At 38.8% G+C, this 27996-nt stretch overlaps 1 protein-coding gene across 2 annotated transcripts in view; it reads right to left on the bottom strand.

Moving 5' to 3' along the window:
- The window catches only part of LOC148425530 (suppressor of tumorigenicity 14 protein homolog), a 29647-nt gene extending 1983 nt beyond the window's left edge, over positions 1–27664 (bottom strand). The window contains exons 1-17 of one of the 2 annotated variants that reach the window (XM_088409307.1): positions 27435–27664; positions 20544–20691; positions 19836–19993; positions 17488–17558; positions 16187–16359; positions 14681–14716; positions 13789–14017; positions 10710–10849; positions 10521–10624; positions 10133–10242; positions 7918–8048; positions 7430–7534; positions 5096–5203; positions 4911–5024; positions 3311–3430; positions 2775–2955; positions 1868–2136 (exon numbers count right to left, since the gene is read on the bottom strand). In XM_088409307.1, coding sequence (XP_088265433.1) covers positions 1868–2136; positions 2775–2955; positions 3311–3430; positions 4911–5024; positions 5096–5203; positions 7430–7534; positions 7918–8048; positions 10133–10242; positions 10521–10624; positions 10710–10849; positions 13789–14017; positions 14681–14716; positions 16187–16359; positions 17488–17558; positions 19836–19993; positions 20544–20691; positions 27435–27455 — 2218 coding nt within the window. In that variant the 5' untranslated portion in view covers positions 27456–27664. Of the gene's footprint in view, positions 1–1867; positions 2137–2774; positions 2956–3310; positions 3431–4910; positions 5025–5095; positions 5204–7429; positions 7535–7917; positions 8049–10132; positions 10243–10520; positions 10625–10709; positions 10850–13788; positions 14018–14680; positions 14717–16186; positions 16360–17487; positions 17559–19835; positions 19994–20543; positions 20692–27170; positions 27313–27434 lie in introns of those variants that run through there. The other variant, XM_088409308.1, reaches the window with a different exon arrangement.
- Positions 27665–27996: the final 332 nt, after the last annotated feature.

Genomic DNA, 27996 nt, shown 5'->3' with positions numbered 1-27996 from the left:
TGTTTTTTGTGTTTGTTTTTCCAAAAGACCGTCACTTTACAGCAACGTCCACCGGATGCATTGCAATGACACTCCCACTCTCAGTCCTAAAGTGGAGTCTGAAGCAGTCGAACAGCCTGTTAATACTTGGTTTTATTTGGCCGCAAATAAAGGCAGTTTTTCTTAAAAACTGAACCGCTGCTCGTCATTCTACATCGACGGATTCATGACATGACATAAGTGTGGTGCGCTTATGGGGGTGAGTGAGAGGGCTGTGCGGAGACATACATGTGGGGGAGGGGAAGCATGAGCGGATGCATGAGGGAAAGAATGATAACGCTGGCTGAGTTTAGCCCTTTAGGAAGAATTGCATTGTGGGGAATAGATGGGGCAACAAGAGGGGGGAGGGTAGTGCTCGGGCTGCGAAGAGAGTTAGCGGCTGCTCAACTTGCTCTTGCACACTGTGTGTGGTCTGTTGTAGAAGAAAATAAAGTTCGTGCTCAAAAAGAGATGCGCGCAACCTCAGCACTACTGTTAGACCACTGAGCATGGGAAAGAAAGGATGGCAAGGTTTTATTAAACACATTCATACAAACATATGTATGTGTACACAATTTCCAATGAGGAGGATTGTGGGGAGCTCATTAACCTTCTTCATTGACTGTGAAAATCGAGGGAACACTGTTGTAATTACCGGGGATGGGATCAGATCTCGTATGACGAGCTCTTGCGAGATTAGAATGCCACGACATGTTCCTGTGGCCGAACAGCACGAGGGCGACCGTAATTCCCAAAATGTAGGATGTATTTTTTTCCCCAAAAAATTACGGTCAAAAGTATGGGTGCGACGACATTCAAGGGAGATTGCTTTAGTCAGCCAGATAAGCCAAGGTATTAAGTACAGTTTACCATTCCCATAGTTGGCATATTCTTTTATGGTAATTACGGTAATGGGACAAGCTAGAGGGCGGAAGTCAGAGGTTAGCAGCCAATGCCTGAGTTGCAGCCAACAGAAACTCGTGTTAGCTGAAGTTGTCACCACATTACTTTCAATAAAAGAAACAATCAGACTGAACCAACGTCCATGTCCATCCTTGTTCACATAGACAGACATTACGGTAGCTTTCAAGAAGGAAATGATTCTTGTAGCTGAGCAGGTTGGAAATCCTGAGGCTGCCATAATGTTTGATGTGAATGACTGTATCCAGAAAGTGGTGCAAGAGAGAAGGTTGGTAAATAATGATTTATGATCATTAATATATTACATATGGATATAAATAAAAAGAAAATATGAAGAAATTATAAAGATGAGATTTAGTTTGTGTTAAGAATTCTTCAAGCGCTTCCATTTGTAATGTTTACATGTATCTTATTGTGTGTGTGCCATTAATCAATAGCTGCTGCCCTACAAGAGAAATACAGGATGCTACAACTGCTAAAAAAAAAACTGTTGCACTATTTTGGTTTTCAGAAAAACAAGATAAAATGTTGGCACATAAAACAAAAACGATTTGGAAACACTGCCAAAAAAAAGTAAAAATGACATCATACACTGCAGCTAACAGGAGCTGTAAGTATTTTGTTCAACTATTCAGTATTACGAAAGATCTCAGTTCAACACGAGCTTGATTCTCCTCATTTACATTTGCACGCTAGGTTGGTAATTTTGTCGCAATCTACTGAGTAGAGAGAGAACATTTTGAAAACTAGGGTTAGGGTTAGGGTTATTACAAATTTTGCAAAAATCTTATCTCGTCTCGCAAACTCAATTTCGTGAGATATCTCATATTGTGGGATTTGCGGCTTGTCCCAACCCTACTAAATCAGCCATTTTAAAAATAGAGCAGGATTGAAGATGGGAGCATAATATGTAATGTATGCTGACTACCTCCTTCTCGAAGCGCGCCCCAACCCGTGACCGTGCAGGACATGCCTGCAGGGAAGACGTGGGAGGGAGCGGGTAGGCAGATGGGTTGGATGGTATTAGTAAATTCCAGAGGCTCGCTGAGCTCCAGCAGAGCAATGTCGTAGTCAAAGGTCATGGGGTTATAATCCGGGTGGCTGTGGATCATCTTCACGGAACGGCGCTGGACGTCGTCGTGCTTATACTGGTCCTGCATGCCGCTGTACGTTTGCCAGTTGGACGCAATTCTATTTCTGTTTGGGCAAAACGGAAGCAAAGGTTATGTAACTGCAACAAAGCTGTGAACAAGATTTCATACTTTGTGAAATGAGGAAATTCAAGTAAACACCATTCGTCTTCACAGGGTCCAATTTACATTCATTGTTTAGTTGCACTGTCACTACTCCTTATGATGATATATTGGCAAGGAAAGGGTATAAGTGATCCCCATTTGTAGTCTTGTAAATACTTTGATTAAATAATGTTGTTCTATTCAACAAATATCAATATTTAGAGGGAAAGTGCAGAAACAATCAACATCCTGCTCAATTATACTGGAGTGCCTCATGTCGTCCAGCAGGGATAGTGCTCCACCTACAGGCCGCTATGATGACTGCAGCTCTGTCCTTACCCAAAATGAGATGTAAATGTAAGCCCCCCAAGGTTTTTCTGAATTAACTGTATCATCAGGGGCTCTTTTTCAGACTTTGAAATTTGTATAATTTGTCCTCTGTTGTGCATAGTTCATTTTTTTCCAAGAAGAGTGCATAATGAGATCTGATAAAATGTCAAATACACAATGAATAATAAAACATGATAACAGTATGCACAAGCAATCCCCTCTGTGTTTATACATTAAATGTATATATAGTCTCTCTCAGCTGTGACTCACGCTGGGTCATGAGTAACAAAGCAGTGGGCCGCTGAGAGGAGCCACTTTTCGGAGATGATGGAGGCCCCGCAAACATGCCCCCTGGTCAGGAAGTGCAGGCTGACCTGCCAGGGCCACTCTCCCAGCTCGGCGTTTTGGCCTCCTACGATTCGGTTCAGTTTATACGGCCGGGTGCCACAACCTGGAAACGTGAGGACAGAGCCACTGATGAATATGAGATGCCTTCTAGGTATTCTGACTATTAGGAACACTAATAAAAGGCAGAATGTAACATTATGTGATCAAAAATGAGCAACATACACCAGCTATATCCTGAGGCTAAATTTGAATAAAGAAATTATACAGATAAAAGCTGCTTACAAAGAATTAAAAAAATAAAGCAGTCAATGCCTCAGGCTTTTTTTTTTTCTAACAAATGCACAGCTCAACACTGCTTTTTTCATAATCTCTTTTAAATGACAATGGGGAGATTAAAGCCACTTTCAGCTGAATACTGAATGTGGCAACTGGAACTAAAGATCAAGACGACTACTTACTACAGCTGGCCTCATCCGAGTTATCGTCGCAGTCGTGGACTCGATCGCATTCGGCGTTGACTTTGTTGACGCAGTCGCCGTTCTTACACTTGAAGCTGAAGTCGGAGCAGATACCCGGGGCTGCGGCGGTCAGGTGGGGACAAGCAATAGCCCAGATCAAAACACATTCACTATTCAAATCGACCGCTAACTCCAACCAAAACAACACCGTGCAATCAGGGAGACTTCAAAGTGAGCCTTAAATGCACAAGGCATTGTGATTGAGGAGGTTTTATTGATTGGGTGTATTGAGTGGGCTCCAGGTTTAATATACTGCTTTAGTCACAGCAGTGAAACTAAGGAAAACCCAAGCGGCCTTTGCGTAAAACAAGAAGACTAGAAAACTATGGGGAGAAGTTTGTCTCAAAATTATTCCTAAATATATAGCTAAGATTTTCACATGTGCTCCATATCCACAAATACATTTCAAATACAACAAACGGGGTTGAAAATGAGGTTTTTGCGTGCTTTTAATCTGTGTGCATTTATTTTATTTACTATTATTTATCCATCCATTTTCTACAGCCGCTTTTGCAATTCTGCTTGTGAAATACTGAATGTGCAATTTTTGAGACAAATGTTATGCAGTTTTATGGTATTCACAAACAGCTGTTTGAAACGTATGTTGAACAACCATCTCTTGTTCATCTACGTGGAGGCAGTATTGCTTGTTTTCTGTTCGAAAACTGAAAATTGGAAAATGAGCCACTATCAGATTCTGCATTACGTGTTTCTTTGAACGCAATTCGGAAAAACAAAGTACGATCGACGATCCCTGGGGACATTCGAGCCCGGCAAGTGACTCGATTTTAAACAGATCGATCAATTGATGCGTATGGCGCAAGCGTCGGACCTTTGCGTGTCAGCAGCCCATCACTACAGATGATTACAATGACGTACTTGAAAAAAAAAAGCCAAATTTGGCTCTCTGGTGATGGCGGAACGGTGAGCAAAAAATACACTGCCGAATTGTAATTTTTTTCTGGCTTGAAAAATCGACAGACTGACGAAGACAGAAAGTGGGGCGGGGCTCTGACTAATGTGGACTAGCAAAATACTGTAAATTGCCCATCTGTGCTAAAGAGGAGTTAATGCTTGTTGACCGGAAATAGTTATTGCTAGCGTGCTAATGCTGATTGTGATTGCTAACAAAGTAGCACATTTTGTTGATGTCTAACAATTTACAGAAGAATAGAAGAAGATTACAAACAATAAGTACAGTAATTAGATCAACTCAACTTCAACTCACGTTCAATGTAAAAAAAAACAAACTAGTGCCAGCCGTAATCATTAATACATTTGTGAATTCAACAAATGTGAAAATCCCGGATGTGTTTGTGTGAATAATTTTGAGACAAATCCCCATGGAAACCATAGAGATAAAAACCAAACAAACAAAAAAAAAAACCTGCATTCAATGGAGACTAAAAGGCAGCAGCTTTGTAAAGCCTAAACCACCACTCCACTGTAGGATGAAGCACTTAATGGCTCGTGTAACATGCTTATAAATGGATTTTTGAATGCATGACTGAGCTTCAAGAGAATAAGCGGCAGCACTTACAGGTTTTACATGAGGCCTCGTCACTGCCATCGACGCAGTCCGTCTTGGTATTGCACACCACGTCCTGAGGTAGACACATGCCATCCCCGCAGCGCCACTCGTTCTTTTCGCAGCCTGCGTGCAAATAGTGAGGACATTAGAAATACCACGAAGGAGAGGAAAAAATAAGTATTTGGTTGACTTACTGCAACTTTTCTCGTCACTGCCATCCCCACAGTCATTAACGCGATCGCAAACCCACAGTTTAGGTTTGCACAAACCGTTGCCGCAGTGGAATTGGTCCTTGTCACAATCTGAGGGAACACAATCACATGTTAGGCAATTACAAATGAAGTAAACAATTCGGGCAGAAATGGCTCAAAAATATACGTTCTGCCATGGATTTAGGCTTTTAATATCAGAGACACTATTCATTCATCCATCCATCCATCCATTTACTCCAAACGCTTATCCTCAGTAGAGTCGCAGGCTGAACTGGTTGCCAGCTAATTGGGCACACAGTGACAAACAACCATTCACAATCACACTTACGGACAGTTTAGAGAAGTCAAACTCATTTTTATCGTGGGCCACATCGTAGTTCTGTCAGAGGGCCGTATAACTGTGAAATCAAATAAATTTGAAAAGTGTTTGCAACACACTTGCCTCGTTTTGAAATCAGAGAATGGCAAAAATGATTCAAAAGACGTATTGAGAATTTAAAAAAAACATACTTGAAGACAACTTGCAAGTTTGGTATTTTAGCCAGAAACTCAAATCAGTCAAATCAGCATTTCGCAGGCCACATAAAATGATGTGGCGGGCCGGATCTGGCCTTGAGTTTGACACCTGTGGTTTAGATTGTCCAATATAACTATCATGCATGTTTTTGGTATCAGCAACACTATTAGTGGAATATTAGCTTATGTTGGTGATTGGCACAAATTTGGGAAACCGGGAAAAAGCTGGGAAAAAGATCTGTGCACGCTTTGAGAAACGTATCCCAAAGACATCAACAGACTTAACAAACTGCTGTTTGATGTCTGTTAAAACTTTGCAACATTAGTCTCTCCGTTTTATTTTCTCCTAAACTGCATGGACCAATTTATTGGGACAAGCTTCAATTTTTCCATTTTAAAAGGCATGTTGGGCAATTCTCTGGATCTCCTGGGATTTTAGATTTGGCTTAGGAACTATCCTTTTCTATCCTATCATAGCCAGATGGCCCAGAAGCAGTTGGAGGAAAGGTCATAGAAATTTGAATTCATTTGAAAGAGTGCTGTCTTTTCCCATGTTTGAGAGTAGAAATGTTTGATATCACTTTTTTATTAGACCGATACCATACTGAGTAGTCCCGCTGAGTACTTTAAGTAAGCCTTTTTCTTTCTGAAGTAGATGTTAATTCGCCGATGTGTTCAACTGCTGCAATATAGCACCAACTGTTTCAGAGCAGGACTTGCTCAATGTTAAAGGCCTTAAAAGTGTACCTGTTAAGCCATTTTCAGTCGTGAAAATGTAATATTTTGTATATATGAATTTATTTATACACATTTTTTATTAAATATTATATATTTATATATTTGTTTTTTTCTTGTTCATTTCATACCTTTAAAAACACATTCCGCAATTTGTTGTTGCACGGATATGACATTGCATGTGCTCAAGGCTCAGGTAACAACCACTCACAGGTTAGCTTGTGAGAGTCATATGCGGAAAACAGGTGATCCATGACTAGTCTTTCCCCGAGCAGCTTAGAGTAGATTTGGATGTCATTTTCAGTCAAGAGTAAGTGCACATGAAATGTTGTAATTATATATTAAAAATAGGTTAAAATGATTACACAAAACATATTTTTTACTACCGAAATGGCTAAATAAGTGAATGAAGCCTAAAGTAGTCATGGGTGGTTACCAGCAGCCTGTGCAAGTATCTGACACTTTAAAATAAGGACGGAATCAACCTGTTAGCATTACTCATATTGACACTCATCCATCCTCATTTGAAAGGATCCGGGTGACATTTTATACAATAGTTGCTTTGATGGTTATGAGATCTGACTTTCCAAATACGGACCAAGTATCCATCTGCACATGCACAGTTTGGTGAAAGCTATTGTATTACCACTTGGAGCCAGTGCACAAAGCAAAGGCACATAATATTTTTGGAAGAGCTTGGTTTGGAAGAGGCAAGAGGTGAGGCAAAATTTCCAAAATTCCCCCCAGGAAATCTTTTCAGTGGAGGCTATTACTACCTAAATGTAGGAGAATAACACCACAGGTTCTTTTATTATCGCATTTAGAAATTTCAATATGTATGCATTTGGCGTACGTACTGTACAGTAATGAAACACCATTACACAAGATAATATTTTTACACACTCTGTATATATATACTGTATATATATATATTTGTGTGTGTGTGTGTGTGTGTGTGTGTGTGTGTGTGTGTGTGTGTGTAAGAAAATCGTAGATATTTCCCCATTCCCAATTGAAGCATATATAAGCTATGAGAAAAATCACAAGGCAGGAGAGGAAACGTACTGCACTTTATCTCGTCGCTCATATCGCCGCAGTCGTTCCAGCCATCACACTTGAGTTCTCTGCCGATGCAAATGCCAGACGCGCAGGCAAACATGTTGGGGCATGCTGAGGTAGAACAAAAGGAATACTGAAAAGAACAGGAGCGACACAGTATATTTACAGCTGTCATGTTGCCATCGCCCGTCCCCATTGATCAGTGCAATTATATATCCATTTGTGAAGACGGCGTCAAGGGCGGAGGAGGGCTTTCAAGCGGAGTGCTCCAGAGTGGCACTGGTAAATAAAACCGGACCTAATAAACAACCGACAATCTGACAATTAGTACAGCTGGAGTTTCACTGACACACTGTCTAACCCTTTGTCAATTGACAGCTTGGTTTGACAGTCAGGCAGCCACCTCACAGCCACCAGTTAATGGAAGGCTTTTGTCTTGTCTGTCTGTAAAGTAGCGTGTAAATCTTCTCACTCTCAAGAGACTTTTAACTCACGGTTTCCGGGATCGTAGGCACTGTACTCAGCTCTGAAGCCTTTGTCGGTGTATGATTCGTCAGAGTGAAAGGTTACATCCAAGGTATTAGTGGTGCTAGTCAGAGCCAATGACGACAGCTCGCCACAGTACCTGATGCAAAAAAAAGCCAAGAGTAAAATATTTCAGGAAAATGTTTTGAGGAAAAAAAATCTACTCTTTTATCAGTTAAACTCAGAGGACATTTTATTGGGTACAAAAAAATATATATATATATATATATATATATATATGTTACAATGTGTTGACAGCTCAGATGTTGCCTAAAAACGTTTCAGTATTCTACATCAAAAGAAGAACTATTTCTATTATTTCCACAAGACGTTCGATGCCCCCACGATTCAAGTACTCAACTGTTATTTTTTACCCACCGTTACCGATACCGCTTGTACTTTTGATACCCCCCCCATCATCTCATTTTAATCAGTTGGTTTTATTTGGCCATGTTTTTGGACTTTTTAAAAGAATGTCAATAAGTATGGTGAGGTATAATAATGTAAAAAAAATATGAATAAATGTCTTATCACATTTCAAGAGACCCAGTAAGTAAACAAATTATTAGATGTGTTGGTTCTTAGAGAAATTATGTTTAAAAATGTAAGGGCCATTGCATTTGGAACATAAAGGTGCAATAGAAAGATGTTTCCCCCTGTGGCGGACACTAGGACCATGTCTCTCACCCAGTAGGCATGTCTCTATGATCCTTTGATGCTTTGAACCTGTTGGCTTTGTCTTTGCTGTTTTGGACTTTGTTGTATCAGTTTTGTGATGGCATGCGAAGAGTAAAGATCTCCACTAGCACAGCAACGTGTGGTTTCTTCGCCTCGCCACATTGGTGACCCCAGACGTTAGAATGGGTGACCCCGGATGGGTCATCTTGCCATATTATTATCCCAGACGTTAGAAAGTTTCGTCAGGCTGTTGGAGATGTAGTCTCGCCACATGGTGACCCCGGACGTCAGAATGTTTCAGCGAGGAATCACCGCAGACGTCCCACATCGTGACATTCCTCCACCAGCCTACTATACGTCAGGTAATGCAGCAAGCTGGTACCACGTCAGCCAGCCAACACCCCGACGAGGGTCCTCTCACCCGTCGCCCAGTCCCTTGGCGCACCAGGGATCGAGCCAGCCAGCAACAGGCTGGTACGGGCGCTGGTGAGAACGGCTGTGCAGTCCAACTTCGGAGTCCCTGGCCGTCGACCGGGATCTTCCAGCCGGGCGGCCTCATCTACTACCGATGTCCGTCCGGCCTCAGCAGTAGGCCTCCAGCCACCATCATTCAGCCGCCCCTCCGATTCACCATGCCCGCAGGTATGGTCCGAGTATACATCGGAGCGGGTCAGCTGGTGTTGGTGCCGCAGCAGGTTCATGCCCAGGAACAGACTGGGACGCAGCCGTGACCGGCCGTCCCTCGGAAGCCACTGTGCCTGCCAGCATGCGGGTCAGCACTGCCACTCCGGCTCCTGCGGAACTTCAGAACATCCCTTTGCCAACGCTACCTCATGGTTTTCACGCTGAACGTCTCACCCTTACTCCCGTCGCACCTGGGGTCCTGGTGTCACATACACCGCCCAGGACCGGACTGAGTCTCAGGGTGCCAGACTGGTGAATACCCTGTGGGGTTTTCCGTTATGCCTTTCTGGGTGTTCGGGGGGGAGCTGTGTGGCGGACACTAGGACCATGTCTCTCACCCAGTAGGCATGTCTCTATGATCCTTTGATGCTTTGAACCTGTTGGCTTTGTCTTTGCTGTTTTGGACTTTGTTGTATCAGTTTTGTGATGGCATGCGAAGAGTAAAGATCTCCACTAGCACAGCAACGTGTGGTTTCTTCGCCTCGCCACACCCCCCTTTTAAAGTCAGCCTACATTGGGGGGCAAGTGTGCACACCCAATCCAGCAGAGGCATCATTGCTTTTTTTTTCCATGGCCTTTGGTCTCCCACTTGTTTTTTTCTGCAATATCTCTACCTGTGAGACTGGAGCCAAACAGTATTGCCCAACACACCATGATTTATCTATCAAGCAAGGTTAATCCTGCCTAGCATTAGTAGAGCTCTGAGTTATGCTGAGTAGGTTATTCCATCTTTTTAGACATATCTGGCTGGTTTATGTGTGTGAGATTGTTTAGTGTAACTAATGCCACAACCATATAAAGTAGTGGGTACAAATTGTATACCTTGTGCCCATAACTTCCACATAATCTTTGTGACACACACGGATATCCACCCCAGGTTCTTTCATTCGGAACAGGGTGAACTTCACACGCACCTTTTTCCCAGGGGGGACCTAGATCACAGAAGCATTTTTGTCATTAAAAGCTTATATACATCAAGTACTGTATGCTTATAAGCACACACAAGGACATGCGGATTTGTAAGTGGATGCATTCAAGCTGCAGCTCAGCTTCATCTGCAGAAGCCTGATAAATGAAGATAGAAGAGATACTGAACAGCTTGGCTTCTGGAATGCTGCCTCAGCATTCCTCTTATGGCAGGCTGATGAAGAGGGAGGAAACGGCAGGGGGGGCGTTTCACATAAAGTGGAGGTGAGGCATTGTTGCAAACCTTAATGGTCCACTTGCAGTCCACAGCGGGAGGATAGAAACTAGGGTAGAGAGGGGAGGTGAAGACTCCTGAGCTCGCTGTAAGGACGCTGCCACAGGTTCTCACTGAAAACAATGCATCACACGTTTTATCTCACATCAGCAGGGATGTAAAACGGCTGCAGGTGGCACAATTTGTGCCATTATTTACCTTCAGATTTAGGAATGGCTTTGTACACTGCCTGAAAGCCAGGCCGCTGCACCTCGCCATCAGTAATCAGGTTGATGAGCATGATGTTGCCAGACGACACCACCTCCAGAGGGTTGGAGGGGGGTCTGTGACCACACTTTCTGAGGGACACAATCAACACAATATGAAATAATGCAAATATTTCTTTGCCTCCATTTTTTGATATACTATGAATAACACATTCATAATGTATGCACAATTGTTATAAAAAAATAAGTATACACACCCTCGTCTGTGATTTGTCAGCCATTAATGTGGACTTAAGTGTACAATTGAATTTATGTATTTATTTTTTTCCCAGAGGGGGAATCAAATTTTAAAAAATGTAAAAATGTAAAAATGCAGTTGCAAAACTGTGCATACCTCATAAATGGGGTTGTGGATTTGTTGAAACTCGTGGGGCTGGTCACAGAGCAAACACCATTTAAAGTCCACAGAGTATCCCCAAATTAATTTCAAAGTCTTGAGGCCTGACTGATTTAATTCAAATTTCTGCACATAATTCCAAAAAATTAGGCTAAAAACAAACTATTTTATTCGGTTGGAAATAAGGCCTTAGTCCAAGTGAAATAAATGACAAACAGTACTAAATACCAGTTTCTGCACAAACCATTCCTTCAGGAGTTTTTGGGGAAAAAATTAAAAAAAATAAGGTAAATTTGGGTTACTTAGAGGCACGTCAAATCCTGGCAAGTATGCGCTGACTTTCATTTAACACGTTTGAATGTGAGTGGTTAATTGTGAAGACAGCCACATGATCAGTTGTAAGGTGTACACACGTGTGCAAAAACATAATAGCGTTTTTTTTTTTTAATTCTACTCTCGAAAATAATTTTCTTTTCCATTTGACTGTACATGATGGATTTCACATTACATTTGATGAAAAAATCACGCCATGTTAAGAGAGATGTATAGCAATTTTTGCACAAAACATTTGTCACGTGCTTTTTAGTCTTTCTGTATTGAGGAAAAGGTGTGCCAGGACCATTTGAGAAGCTTGCATTAAGCTTTGAGTTATTTCACTCTAAACATCAATGTCACAAACAAGATTGAAATGATTTAATTTGAGAATAAATCAATAAATAAGCTATGCGAGATGGAGAAAGATAAATAAGGAGAGATGAGATTGCTTTGGAGGAGATTCAAAGTCAGACGGGGGGGCGTTATCGAAAGTTTGGATACGGGCGTGCGTGTGTGTATGCGTGTGTGAATGAGAGCAATCGTAGATGTGTACCTCTAGTCACATAACATCTTTACAGACTATTATGTTGCGGTTCTCATAAAACTCACTGTCACCTTGGATAAAAACGATCGCTCGATAATGTTTGGAAATGTTATGCAATACGTTCATACCGTGTATTTGTTCTGCAGTGGACTGAATGCGGGATCGCCTACATTTTCAGCTAGTGTTGCATTCAAGGGCCTCTATATTTGAGAATTGAATCCTTCCCCCGCAGACAAAGTGCAATTACACAGAGCAGTGTGGCAGGATTAAGGTTGGCACCTTTCATAGATTTGAAAGTGAAGGTCTTTTTGGGCCAACTCAATCTCACTAAGGTCGAGAAAGTTAACAATAAATGCAGCGCTAAAGGCTTCAGGGCCAAATAGAGGGGAGGAAAAAAAAATGTTGTACTCACAAATCCAGTGAAAGGAATGAAGTGGAACGTATTTTTCTCACACATCAAAACCGCTTTCATCCCTAAATCCCTATGCAACATTTCAGTCAAATACAAAGTGATTCTTCGTACTCGTCCTTTGGGAATGCTGTAGGAGTACATTTCCTCCGTCTGATCTTCAAGGATAAATAAATTAGACTAACATTGGTTGAGCCCTATTAAACAAATCCTGCTCCGAGAGCTTTAAGTCCAAACGAGAGTGTGATTTAAGTCAAAGCGATGTACCGATGCTGTTCTGGAGTAAAATGACTATTTAATTGTTATCTCTCTGCAGGGAGTCAAACACACACACAGAATGCACATAACAGACCTTAATCCGTATAAAATTTCAATTGTAATTTAAGCAGGTCCATTGGAAGTAGTGATGTAACGTTCATAAACCAACCGATTCTTTTGAACGGCTCTTCACTGTGAATGATGGGACTCGAGTTTTCGTAAAGAGCCGTTCACAAACAGGCAGAGGTGGAGCACAGCAAACAAGCTCGGGTTCGAGTAGACGTGAGTGACTCCAAACTCGATTTGATATACGTGATTGCATGTGTAGAATATTTCAGATGAAGTTGACATACAAGTGCTTGACATTGTGTGTAAATTACTTTGTGTGTTTATATTTACTTACCGTATTTTCCGCAATATTAGGCACACCGGAATATAAGGCGCGACCTCAATTAATGACACATTTTACAACTTTTTCCAGATATAAGGCGCACCGGATTATAAGGCGCACCCTCAATTACTGACTTATTTTAAAACTTTTTCAATCACAATATAGTAATACTCAAAGTATTAAGAATAATAACTCAAATAATAACTTTAAACTCTCAATAGCATAATAACTCAATGTCAATATGAGCAACCTTGTTCAACTGTAAACACACAATAGAAAACAGGTAAAGCTTACTTTATCACTTCATTCCCCATCTATGAATCCCAATCTCAATATTGATCCATATATAAGGCGCACCCGATAATAAGGCGCACCATCAGGTTTTTTTTTTTTTTATTACGCTTTTAGGTGCGCCTTATAGTCCGGAAAATATGGTACATTCTAATTCAACAAGATGTTATTGAAAGTTTTTTTTTTTTTTTTTTTTTACTTTTCCATGTGACATACCAAAGCAATGCTTGCCACAATTCCCAACATCCCGAATGTATTTACTCCTGACAATATTTTAGAAGAAGACCATTTTTTATTTATTATATTTAATAATATTGATTTATATTATGAGTAAAACATTGTTGTTTTAAAATAAAGTAAAAAAAAAATAAAAAATGTAGTCTCTGGACCGGTGCTTTTTCGTGAACGGTTTGTGACTAAACGGCTCCCTTTGAAGAGCCCCATCATTAAAAACGATGTCACTTACTCTGTGATCGCCTGAGAATCATCAGGACTCAAAGAATCATAAATGGAGACGAAGTCATCAGAGCAGTCGTCCTCCACATGGAAAAAAGGAAACGTGACGGAGATCACGTTTGTAGCCGAGGCTCGGATTTGCCACATACAGCGGGATTTAGGGGGGTAATTCCTTGGGTACCCCGGGGATGAAAACTCGGATGCAGCTTCTTCAGCCTCCAGACGAAAGAAGCATTCATCTGGGAATCACACATGCGTAATCTCTAAATGGACACATAGTACATGCAAGAGGAAAATGTTCTACTGGATTATCTTTCATATTAAATTAAAGAGAGGTATACACTCTGTATTAAAAAAAAGTTTGAGAAAAATGTTTTGGGGGGCTTGGGGGGGTAAAATAAGTCAAAAAGCTGACATGCAAAAATGATCAAATACAGCTGGACAAAAAAGATAAATTCACTCATTGAAATTATCTTGTTCTTGGCTGAGGTAATAATGCTCCATTTTTCTGAGTGTATAAGCATTACTTTTGTTGTCAAGGCAGACTTTTTGAAACAGCTCTGATTTTATTAATTAATCCTCATTTATTTTAAGTTTACCCCTCCCCCTTTTTTTTTTCAGTGCACTTCCGCATAAAGATCAGGTGCGACTTTTTTTGGAAGGAACCTGAAAAACATTCACAGAACAACGAATCGCTGTAAGATTGCATTTAGAGATTCATGGAAAGGAATTTCATTGGAATGGGGGAGAGCAAAAAAAGCAAAATTTACGCCTGCTTAAATTATGAATCAAAGTGTGGTCCATGGTGACTGACCGGCTGCAGCGTGACTAGTTGTGTGGGTCATACCGAGACACAAAAATTGATAGCCATGTGTGATTGAAATGGGAGCGATTGTACTCACTCGCTCTGGGGTTCCTGGCCATGCGGGGGTCTGTGACTGCAGGCGGACGCAAGAGAAGGGAGAGCGTTAGAACCACGAAAGAAGCCCGGAATATGTCCCAGATGCTTGGAGGCAACTAGATTGTGATGTAGAGGCCTAAAATATTTAGGTTTGCACATTTTCTGTTCCATTTCCCCCCTTTAGGGGCACCGTCGATGCTGTGTATAGCTCTTTGGGATCCATCTCAGCTCGCCTTAAAGCAGCAAGCCATACATCTTTGCTTAAAGATGGACGGCAGGGACATCAAATCACACCCATAGAAATCTTTTTGAAGAGAGCCAAACCACTCAGAGGCACAAGGTCAGCTTTTGGCCAGTGGCCAGGTAGTGGACAAATGCAATGGGAATACCAGGAAGACAGAATGAAGAATAATGTGCTTCTCCAAAGGGGCTATACAGGCCTCACCTAATAGCATTAGAGGGTCTAAGCTGTATGAATGCACAATCTCAGGTGCAGTACAAGCCCAGAGGTCTGCTAGATGCCTTATCATCTTATCAGCAGAACTTTAAGTAAGCTCTTCTAATGCAAAGCATACTGCACACAATAGCAAAGCTGATATGAGATGACAGCAAGCTTATTCAGCTTCGCATTCTCAGTCTTTTTTATCTGCTGACTGTTGAGCTCAAATGCAGCAGGCATATATGCAGGCTGACATCGCTGTCACAGAGCAGTGCATCCTGACAAACTGTCGACTGCTGAACTGACCACAGACTCAAGTTCTCATTTGTTGTTTCATTACACGCAACCCTAGTACCGGGTCAAAGGTCACCACCTCGGTAAGCAAACATCATTTCATTAGATAATTATTGCAGTGATTAATAAACTTCAGCCTGAGGACAAGTTATTTAACCTTAACTGATGCGGTGAGTATAGCTTTTCACATTGTGACGAGCCAATTTCAAGGCGTAATTAGTTGCAGGTGAAAAATGTGTTACTTCTTTAAAAGGCACGTGATATTTTAAAAATAGCAACCTGGGGTGGTTGACATTCATTTGTCGTGACCCACTGTACCAAATATGGACACTTTTGAAACTGCAGAAATGCATATAAGGTTACAAGGTTAAGGCTCTATTCTACTCTACTCTTTAAGCCATTTCCAGCAGTAAAAAGCTCACATTTTTCACATAGTGAATTTAATTTCCACTTGCAAACTTCACATGACCAAACCCTAAAAATGGTCCAACACTTTTGTTTATTACTTAAGCTCCGAGCAACTGTGATGTCATTTCCAATTGACTCTTGGCAACATATATTCTTAACCCTTTACTGAGCACAGCGACCGCTTTCGGCCGATAGTCTAAACAGGCAAAAACAACCTTTATTAGACACAAACAAGAAGCGGTGATGAAAATTTGTGGTCTCCTCTATGATTTACGTTGTCGCTCCCTAGGTGTAGACGGTCAGTGCCATCAAAGTGTGTGTCATATTTAAAAGGAAAACGTCAATTAGAAATCAAATGATGCTTACATGTGGCCGTGACTTCACTGATTTTGATCGGATTGTTGCTCCTCGTGCGTTGCTCCTCCGCTATTGCATTCTCCAAGGTCTCTGACACCAGCTCCTCAGAGATCTCAGGCACAACCTCGAGGTCCGACACTGGGACGTCAAACTGGGACCAGTAGTAAGCTATGACACCCTCACTGGGGCAAGCAGAAAGAACATGGAGTCATTAATTATCAAATTGAAAGATGTAAGAAGAATCACTGATTAGTCATGGAATTAAATCTCCAATACAGACAAAACTGATAAACAAATTAAATCAGCGTAATCCCATGCTGATGATTATCTAGCAGGGGTTCACAAAACTAGTGTTACTTTTATAGGATTAGCTGCTGTGCAGACAACACAAAGAACTTCACTTTTGTTTTTTGTTTTTATTGTGAGGTTTCACATTCCACAAGGGTTTGCAATGAAAGCCAGCTCTAAACAGAAAAAAATTAACATAAAACACAAAAGCAGCCAAGAGGCTGTCATAAAATTGGAGTGACAGAGTGGAATATGCGGGGGGAAGTGCACATCCAGAAGATGCAGCTTTGCGTGAATCATGAAACGACAACACATATGAATCAGCTCGGTGATACACCGCATCTCCATGAAGTGGGTATAACATTGTCTACTCTGCTGCCTGCAGATTCCAGTAAATAAGTACCCTAAAGAAACACATGTATTCAACTTGATAAAATATTTTTTGTAATGCAGTCATCTTAATAAGTGATAAGAAAGTGAAATATATCAAAGACTGCTTATTGTGTTTCCAAACACTTTTGCCACCATTGTTCCTGATCAGAATTTCGAGGAGTATGTATGAGATGACTGTACGCCCTGGTCACCATTCAATCACGGGGTACATTTAGAGAAAGGGAGCCGTTCATGCTAACTAGAATCAATGAGTGAGAATTGAAGTAACACACTACCGGTGACTCACAGGTGGATGGGTGAGCAAGCGGTTTGGAGTTTAGGTTTGAAAAGTATCTTTTGCGGCACAAAGTCCTGAAGCTTTTCTGACAAAACTCGTAATTGAAACATCAGTGGGCTTTTTTCAATTTTATTTTTTTTTGTAACTTAATCAGTGAGAAAATGTCCAATAAATCAGACACAAACATGTTATTAACTGAGTTGTTCTGATCCCAACAGGCCCTCAAATTGTTGTTTGATTGAGTTTCAAAAGCACGATTAACATTTTCAGCACTATGGCTTCGGTGTAAATGGCTGTTTACTTAATAATAACTACCATCACCATTCTCATCATCCTTAAAAACAAAATGTACCTGAATGCCGTAACAATAGACTTTGTGTAGTAGGTGGCAAGCAATGGATCCTTCTTCAAGCTTTCGTCCAGCTGTGAAGAGAAAATTACGTTTTAAGAATAGATCATGGAGAAAGTTACTGTGTGTGCCTCCCTGAAGAGACCAATTGCATTTCAATTACAAAATAAGTACCGGTACATTCAATTACCCTGAGTGAATACACATAAGTGTGAAAGTCACATACTGAATAAGTATCAGTCTATCAGTCTGGGCAATTGAATAAATGGAAAGACCATTCATACACAACTAAAGTGATCATGGCAAAATAATTAATATTGGTAGAGGTATATAGGTATTTACATCAACAATAAGACTGTTTTTGCTTGTTTTATTTTATAGATGTAAAACAACCTCCACTCTATGGATTTGTGGACCTTATTTTTGCTCCTCAACTCTTCTTAAAAGATGCTGCAGGTGCTAGTTGAAACCACTGTGCAGCACATATGCACTGGCAGCAGTAGACGTGAACATAATTTTCATATTTCATTTTCATCAGATTATTTTGATGGGCAGCTCCTTTCTAATCAAAACAAGCAGACTATGCCGATCTGCTCGGCATGATCGTGCTATGTTTATATTTTCCAATTTATGCTAAATTGGTCATTGAACCCCTAATTTGCAGAACAATTAATTGTATCATTGATCAGTTCTGCAAATTATATGTTGGGTGGATAATTTGAGGGGCATCATAATGCATTTTATTTGCATTATTTTGACTGTTCATTTGATAGATTTATAGGAATATCAGTTCTTTATTTGTAGTATTTACTTGGTTCTGCTTATTTACAATATAGTAATTTAATGACAATGAATTGTTGCATCCATTATTTCTATCTCTATTTTTTTTTGTTTTACCTGACTGGACATTCATTTGACGTCTAGTGAGTTCCTGAATGTCAATGATGCACATCTTGTTAATTTGGAGGATGGCAAAGATTGTTAAACCATGGAAAAAAAAAACTTTATTTCATATATATAGTACATAAATACTGCAGTTTTGTTGTTACTCTTCAAACAATATACAGGTGTATGTGGTAAATATACCTATTTAAATAGACGTTTGTTATTTTGATCAGATCGAGTAAAGTCAAACTAAAATGACAACTGAAACGGAAACACTGCAATATATCACGGTCTTACGTTGTTTTTTTTTCTTACTTTTTAGTTATGAATGCATTTTTTATTTGTTTAATTAACTGCAGTTTGTAACGAAGAAAGAAAGCCAAACAGGCGTTTGACCTTTGTACAAAAATTGAAAAATAAAATCTTGGAACTAAAGAACAAAAATGAACAAACTAAAACAACACATTTAAAAAAAAAAAGCTAACAAACCTGCTCTATAATCTAATCAAAATTAAAAATCTAATGAAAACGAAGTACTGTATAATGACAAATTTAAAACTTATATAACCCCAATGTGAAACAATGTTTGTACAATCACTGCTCACAAACTCTTAAAACCATTGGAATGGACCTTGATTACACGGACCTCAAAAGTTTGCACAATGTCAGTATTCCAAAAGTACTTCACAAAATATAGCAGGAGCGCTCAATGTGTTGACCGTGGTCAACCCGTCTCCCACTAAGGTATTATTGGTTGCCTGCATGACATCACACTACATGGGGGAGAAAAAGTAAACAGAAATATAACAACGTAAAAAAGAAAAAAGAACACTGTTGTTCGGGAGCTGCTTTGGGAGGGTTATTACCAAATTTACTATTATCACCATACCATGCTTCCGAGAGGAACTTTAAAAAAAAAAAAAAAAAAAACATAGCAAGGCTGTAGGTGTCATACAATACTTATGGTATTTATGGCACTTATGGTTATAGTGCAATGACTGGCCTTACAACGGTTGGTTGCTTTACTATAGTTAAGAAGATTGGCAGGCAGCGCATTCTCACCATATATTTCGGTTCATCCCTAGTAGTTACTGCTCGTTAAATGTGTCTATCCTGCCTGCATCGTTTTATTTTTTGTTCAGTGATAACACTGCAACAGAGGATATTACCTATATATATATATATATATATATATATATATATATATATATATATATATATATATATATATATATATATATATATATATATATATATATAAGAGAGAGAGAGAGAGAGAGAGAGAGAGAGAGAGAACTTTGAGGCGGACATAAAGGGTTATTGGGTTATCATTATTATCAAAGGCAGATCCCTGGCTGCTGGAAAACTAGATTTCAGATTGAAAAAGGTAATACTCCCTGAAATAGAGCAATCTGTGCATGTAAGTGTGTTAAAAAGCGTATGCCCTCATTCGGCATCAAACTCACAAAGGCCTCAAGTTTGACTGCCAGAGCTTCAAATTCAGGACTGCTGGTGTCCTCCAGCTTCTCTTTGTATTCGACATCGGGCATTGCCATGTGGCCGCTGAACACCAACACTGCAGGTTTTTGCTGCCGACTGATGGAGGCTTCGTCGGCATCTTTAACTTGAAGATGAGAAGGCAAAGGAGAGTTTTTGAAATACATATTTCACATTTGATGACACAAATGAACCTGAAACTCTGTTTTCAAAGTTGTGCGGATTGATTTCGAGTTGAGAGGACAGATAAACTGCTTCCTGTGTCAAGGGGCTGCTAATCAAGGCTTCAGAGAGCTTTTTGTCAGAACTTGCATGTGGAAGTGACAGGGAAACTCTTGTTTCTGACTGACTTTTTTCATCTCCGCATTATCAGAGTTGAAGCTGTCACTTGAGCTAAAGCTAATGGGAAATCAAACACATCCAAACAAATCCGTGTAGCAATCCTCCTGTCATAGAGCTTTCACAGCAAGTATAAACACCAATTCTGATGCTAGCTTTGTCTTTGCGCGACCTGACGTTAGTGGGGTAAACACTTCAAACGTCTTATTAAATCTTACAAAGAATAACTCTGATTTATTCGAAAAGGAATGTCATCATGATGTTCATAAAAGCATAGCAGGGTACTTCAAGGCTCTATACGATGGAATAGAATGAGGGAAGCGTTCTACAGCACTTACAGACAAAAAGCCAAATTAGGAATGCAGCTACAGCGGCAAGGACGAGGACTGCCACTAGAACACCGATTATGGCACCCAGCTTCCGCTTAGATGAGGCTTTCTCCTTGCTGGTCAAGAAGTCGATCCGCTCGTGACGATCACTGTGGCCCTGAGGCAAGAAAACGAAATAAGAGCATGTTTTATGAAACAAATCACTGACTTAAAACTGTTAAAATAAGAGTAAAGTACACAATAAATAATATAAAAACCTGTATTTGTAATTCATTAATCTTTATTTTGTAATAGGATTCCACTTCAGTGTTTGTGCGCACATCGACCAATTGAAAGAGAAGCCTTTTTGTTTTTTTGGAAATGCCAATTTTCAATTGGGAGCAGAGGTCACTCGCACATACAGAAGCTTTCCAAAGTGACACCATTTTCGAAGAAATTGGCCCCAAATAGCCCCAAATGGCCCACAAAAGCTTCATTTGAGCAACACTAAAAACTTGTCCAAAATTGAAGCCTGATGAAAGCACTTGAAAGCTTCTGTTTGGCGTTCAATTCGGCCATTTTTTTCTGCTTTACGCATGTGCAGAGCAAATGACTCGCAGATCAGCTTACCGTATTTTCAGCACTATAAGGCGCACCTAAACGCCTTTTTTTTTTTTTTAAAAAGCTGATGGTGCGCCTTATAATCAGGTGCGCCTTATATATGAATCAATATTGAGATTGGGATTCGTAGATGGGGAATGAACTGATAAAGTAAGCTTTACCTGTTTCTATTTTGTGTTTACAGTTGAAGAAGGTTGGTCATATTGAGATTGAGTTATTATGCTATTGAGAGTTTAGTTATTTGAGTTATTATTGTTTTTACTTTGAGTATTACTATTTTGTGATTGAAAAAGTTTTCAAATATGTCATTCATTGAGGGTGCGCCTTATAATCCGGTACGCCTTACATATGACAAAAAGTTCTAAAATATGTCATTAGTTGAGGGTGCGCCTTATAATCCGGTGCGCCTTATAGTGCGGAAAATGCGGTACTTTGCGTGATAACTTAGCGTGATATCATCTTAATTTACATATTCAACTCGAATCCAAAGAATCAGACTCATGAATTCAAAGGAGATTATTCATACAAAGACGTGAAGTTGTGTAGGGAGTTGTAGTCAAAAATCTTTTTGCACTAGCAAATTTTCATTAACTTAACACAATTTTAGAGTCGTTCTCATACGAACGGTTAAACGGGCATATGTCTTTTAGACAGGGATCTTACTCCATACAGCCCTGCCTTATCCCCAAAGTTGGCTTTTGCAAGCCTGAAGAAGAAACTAAGTGGTAGAAAATTGATTAATGGATGGAAATTAGACTCCAGCATTTCCCATACAGACTTATGAAAATTAAGCTACGTTGTTTTATTTTTATTTTATTACCAGTAGCAGTTACTTTTATGTCATGTGGCAATAAAAATGCATTAAAAACAGAGATGCGTTTACTTGCACCCATTTCAGTTGAATTTAGGGGTTTTATGGGTTTTTTTTAATTTCACTGTTCACAAAACTTGTATGACTGCACAGTTAAATAGTTTATGATGGTGACAATTTGACCATGGAATAAAATTCCAATTACATATTCTATCAATTTTTTTCCCATGGGAAAAATCAGGCACTGGACGATGTTCATCTTGTACTTGGTAAAGCAGTACTTTTAGAAGAGTCTACATTAAGAACACGAAGAACAGTTTGGGTGAGATGATTCATAAAAGTGGATGAATCTCCGTCATTTTGGCGCAGAGCCCCACTGCAGACTGCGTGGTTAAAAATGTTCAAGTGCTGCGTAAGATTGCAAGATCAGCATGCAGTAACAAGCAACACAGACTGGTCAAACCTGTTTAGGATCGAGGCAAAAGATCCAACATTCATAGTCGTGGACATGCTTTCAGACACTGAATGGCAAATTGTGTGCGTGTGTGTGCGTCGAAACTAGATGTATGCCCGATAAGGTTCTCACTCAGGCTGGCAGTGTAATCAACACACAATGAATTCAGCGCCTAAAGGAGATGAGCGAAGAAGCCCGAATGCCATTAGGGATGGAGAACCGCATTGGTATTAAATCAATTTGTCAGCCAGGCTGCCCCTTACGATGGGGGCTCAATTACATGAGTCTCGATGATAACTCACTGCAATTAAAGCCTATTCTTACTCAACGCTGGCTTCCACACACGCTGTCTAAGTGGAATCTCAAACGGCAATCATGGGCCAGAATGAGAGAAATCTTTAGAGATGGGGTCAGTGAGTGCTCCAGGGTCTTTCCCTCTATCAGCTTCCCCCTCCATCAATTAATCACGGCTTAATAAAACCATTAAGCAAACTCCATCATGGCCCATTCTTCACTCTGAGAATGAGATATTATCCCCGTTTTAACGACCAGAAGCATTCTTCTTTTGCTGAACCCTGCAAATACGGGAGAATCCATCTATTTTCTTGAAACAGTAACACACGTCGCTTTTCCCCGGCAACAATCTTGTCTAGTGTTGGAACTAAATATACACACAAAAAAAAAAGAATCATGCATCCATCCATCAAGTCAACTGACTATGAGCTAGAGGTACGAATCAGAGTCAACCCTTAAATGGTCAGCAACCAATCGCAGCGCATCTAAAGTATCATAACTATCGGTCAAAACGATTCCATTTTATACATCTTCACAAACTGATGCTCATTCCACACATTAAAGTTCTACATCAACTAAATCAATCTTAAGTGTTTAAAAAGAAAATCTTGAGTGCAAATCTATGGGACTTTTGGCTAAATAGACCCCTTCAAAAGTATGGCATTTATATAGTTTTAGTTCATTTTAAAATATAAAATGTGCTAAACACCGAGATTATAATGTCTGCAAAATTATTAGGCAAGTGAGTGATTCGACCATATCATCATTTTTATGCATATTTTCCCACATCAAGTTGCATAGATTTGAATGCTTATTGAATATACCCTTCTCAGGTGATGTATATTTGTTTAATGATGGAAGGTGGGGCCTAAGGAGTTGAATACCAATTATCATGGGATGCAAATTTACTGTATGAAGCAGCTTCTTTTACTTGGGCAAAATCGGGCAAAAAGAAAAGAGATTTAAGTCATTCAGAAAAATCAAAAATTGTAAACATTCTTAAAGAGAGATGCAGTACTCTTGAAATGACTAAGATATTTGGGCGTGATCACAGAAGCATCAAACGTTTCATTACAACGATTCAACAGGGTCGCAGGAAATGTTTTGAGGAACAAAGGTGCAAATTAACTGCCAAAGACTTGAGAAGACTTAAAAAATAAGGCTTTCAGGAACCCTACAGAACTACCATATTCCGAAACGGCAACCTACCCGGAGTGCCCAGAAGTACCAGATGTGCAGTGCTCTTAGAGATGGTCAAAGTAACCTAAGGCTGAAATCCGAGTGCTTCTTAACAACTAACACAAATTGAAATGTCAGGACTGGCCCAGAAATATTAGAAGAAAGATTTTTCAAAGGTCTTATGGACTGATGAGCTCAGAGTGACTCTTGAATGATGCCAGAATGATGTGCCTGTGGCTGGATAAGTAACAGGAAGAAAAGACATCAATCAGACGCCAGCAAGATGGAGGTGGGGTACTGGTCTGGGCTTTTACTATTAAAGATGAGCTGGTTGGACCTTTTCGGGTTGAAGATGGACTTAAAAATAATTCCCATTGTCAACAAAGAAAGAAGTTGGCAGAATCTAGAGCTAATAACTGTTAGTGAAAAGAAAGGTGGCTATATTGTCACATAAGGTTTTTTTTATGTTTATTTGTCAATTTTGAGTTTTGTGTCTATCATTCTCACTTGAACAAATGAAAATAAAAAAGAGTGATGGGGAAAATTTTGTCATTTTTAGAACAGTTGCATAGCAATTCTGTACACAAATAAGTTGCCTAATAATTGTGCAAATTGTATTTAAGAGTATATATTTAAGCAAATCTTATTGGACTGAACATATGCTGACAATTTCATTTATTTGCTTCTTTTTTGTATTTTTTTATGTTCTCACATTTTTATTATATATATATATACATATATATATATATATATACATATATATATATATATATATATATATATATACATACATATATACATACATATATATATATATATATATATATATATATATATATATATACATACATATATACATACATATATATATATATATATATATATATATATATACATATATACATACATATATATATATATATATATATATACATATATACATACATATATATATATATATATATATATATATATATATATATATATATATACATATATACATACATATATATATATATATATATATATATATATATATACATATATACATACATATATATATATATATATATATATATATATATATATATATACATACATATATATATACATATATATATATATATACATATATATATACATATATACATATATATATATATACATACATATATATATACATATATATATATATATATATATATATATACATATATATATATATATATATATATATATATATATATATATATATATATACATGTGTGTGTGTGTGTGTGTGTGTGTGTGTGCGTGCGTGTGTGTGTGTGTATATATGTTCAATAAATCAATCAATCTACATTTGAATACCTATTTTGTTTTGGTTTTGTTTCTTTAATCGAAACATGTATATAAGCGAAATTTTGAATAGACTTTACAAAGCAGACTTTACAGATATGATTGATCTTATTTAACTGTTATGCAAATTTTGGCTCTTTGTGGTAAGGGTGAATCCCAAACTCTCACAAATAGTGAGGAGTGACAATACAGTAAACAAAAATAATTTTAAATACGTTTAAATAGATATACGTACTGTATTAGCTTGTATTCGGCTTCTTCTGGTCATGCAAAACAGAGTTTTCAGTTGTTTTGTTAAAAAAAAAAAGAAAAAAATAGAGGTTGTAATGCTTTGTTGCAGAAGGAAGCCCATTAGCCAGTTTTGCATACATTTTGCAAGTTTGCATACAGATTTATTTGCACCTATTAAACTGTCTTGTCATCTCTTCATTATTATCCCTGTCCAAGCCTCTTGGAACTTTGAAATAGTTCTGAAAAAAGTCACAACAACATGTATTAACTTTTGTTAAAGCTGCAATGTGTCATTGTTTATTCCTTCTCTGAAAGTGATATCAAAAAAATGACACATGACCTAGCAATGGGTGGCACAAAAAAATACTGAAACAATAACATTATATATATATATATATATATATATATATATATATATATATATATATAATTCGACAAAAGCTGTGTAGACTGCAGTAAGGCAGTTGAATGTATTTGTAAATGTATTTAAAGTGGGCGATGGACTCATTTTGAGTGCATATAGTTTCCTGAGGCACACTAAGTGTGGGCTAAAATTGCTATGACAGACATTGAAAATAGATGAAGATCAACTTTATTTTTGTTTTTTCCGGCAATCCTAAAACACGCATATACATGATCTCTTTTCTCTCCCACCAAGATCACCAATCAGGAGGATTATGCTGTGCACCAATAACTGGTCTAAACAGTTAACTTTCATACTGTTTCAATATTCTGTCCATATTGTTCATGAGTTGTGACATTTACCCCATTTACCTGTAGAGCATTTACTTAGAAATACTACTATGTGTAAAATCAAGCTACAAACGTCACATATTAGTATGTATTAGGCGACGTTAACTTTTCTTCCAACAAAACACAAGTGTGAGGGTGTATGAGGATGTGCAATAATTTATGTTAAACACCGCTCCTTTTAATTTCATAAATCTATGTATGCACCATTGTAAATAGGGCAGAAACCTAGCGATTATTTCTATTAACTATTCTATTAATTCAACTTTCATTTATTAGCAAACTTCCCACATTAAAACGGATTATTTTGAGGTCAAAATATTGAGGTCAATTGTAATTGATTCTTTAAATAGTATTTAATATTTAAAAATAAATTGTGAGGTTATCAAAGGTTCTAAAGAATACCAGACCAACAAATTCAAATGACCTCCCTTGCTATAGGCTTGGCGAGAGGGGTGGTCTTCAAATGACAATGGGTTGTTCATCTACCCCTAGCCAGCTGTAGCACTGCACCTGGCTGACAGTCAAATGTAAGCAATAGCATCTTTTGCTAAGGCATCACTTTGGTAAAGCTGCTGTGGTTATCATTAGATTGTGTAGGTGTATGTAATGGTGAACAGTGAGAACATCTGTAAGGAGCTTAATATTTTACTTAAAAGCTCGCTACATGTTTTCTACTTTATGTTCCTGGTTTACAACAGAAACAGGGGCGTCAAATGAAAAGTTTTGGTGGCCTTGTTCACCGTTCCTCAACACCAGCTTGTTTCAGTAGAAAGAAAAATTCTAGTTACAACAAAATCAATATTTTTAAACTATGCAAGCGTTTGGAAATGAAACATGTAATAGTAGAATATGTTCCTGACATGTAAAGATCTGGTCATGTCAACAGCGATATGTAACCATTAATGAGTCTTTGGAGAGGAAAGTTTACCTTTGACCTGGTGTCATCACTGGTGGTTTAGAGCGCGTTAATACTCACCTCAACATACTAGAAAAGGCGTTCAATATCCAAGCATGATCTTGGCAGCATATATCTCAAGTTTTTGACTGGTAAATCTTAAAATGGTCGATAACTTTTCTATAAAAAAGTAAGATCAAATGTACAAGAGTTGTGGTCGAAACATGTTGGTGTTTCACTGTTTGGAGCAAGACCATGGGAGAGTGTGTGTCTGTTTGTGTGTGTGTGCGCGCGCGAGAACGTACGTGTGTGTTTAAAAAAAATAGTTTCGTTGTAGTCACTCACGTCGTATCTGACAGCATCCATCCTCAACGACGCTTCAAATCAACAGGATAAGAACCTCCTCGATCAACTGGAACCGCTTTTAGTTTTAATACAAGTTACAATGTTAAAATAAAAATGAACGTATGTGGGGTGTTGACAAGAAGGAAAACAAATTAAGTTATGTCCTAGTTAAACAAATACCAACGACTTCCTGTGTCTAAGATTGTAGAAAAGGTTTCACATTCAAAAAAAAAAAAAAAACTTCTTCCTTACACACCTATTTCATACGCCGCGCCCACAAATACCTGCAGCCACTCACGGCCTTAAACATGCACTTCTAGACGAATCGCTGGCTGGCTCCAACACGTCTTCTTGTTTACCATATTGGATGTGGAAAACCTGTCCGAAAATTACTCCAGTTTAAGTATTTATGAACCAATCACACTAGAGTACAGCGCCTTCCTCCCAACGCGTGAAGTTAGCTACTTATTTCCCCACAGGCGCACGCACGAAAACATGCACGTAAACATTTGGGGAGGAGATGAAACTCGAGACAACACATGAAACTTTTAATATAGGTTTT

This window comes from Hippichthys cyanospilos, chromosome 3, assembly GCF_059441005.1.
Source record: "Hippichthys cyanospilos isolate Australia breed blue-spotted pipefish chromosome 3, RoL_Hcya_1.0, whole genome shotgun sequence".
In the NCBI taxonomy this organism is placed as follows: domain Eukaryota; kingdom Metazoa; phylum Chordata; class Actinopteri; order Syngnathiformes; family Syngnathidae; genus Hippichthys; species Hippichthys cyanospilos.
The sequence above is the reverse complement of the archived record's forward strand: the minus strand, read 5'-3'. Positions and strand labels throughout refer to the sequence as shown.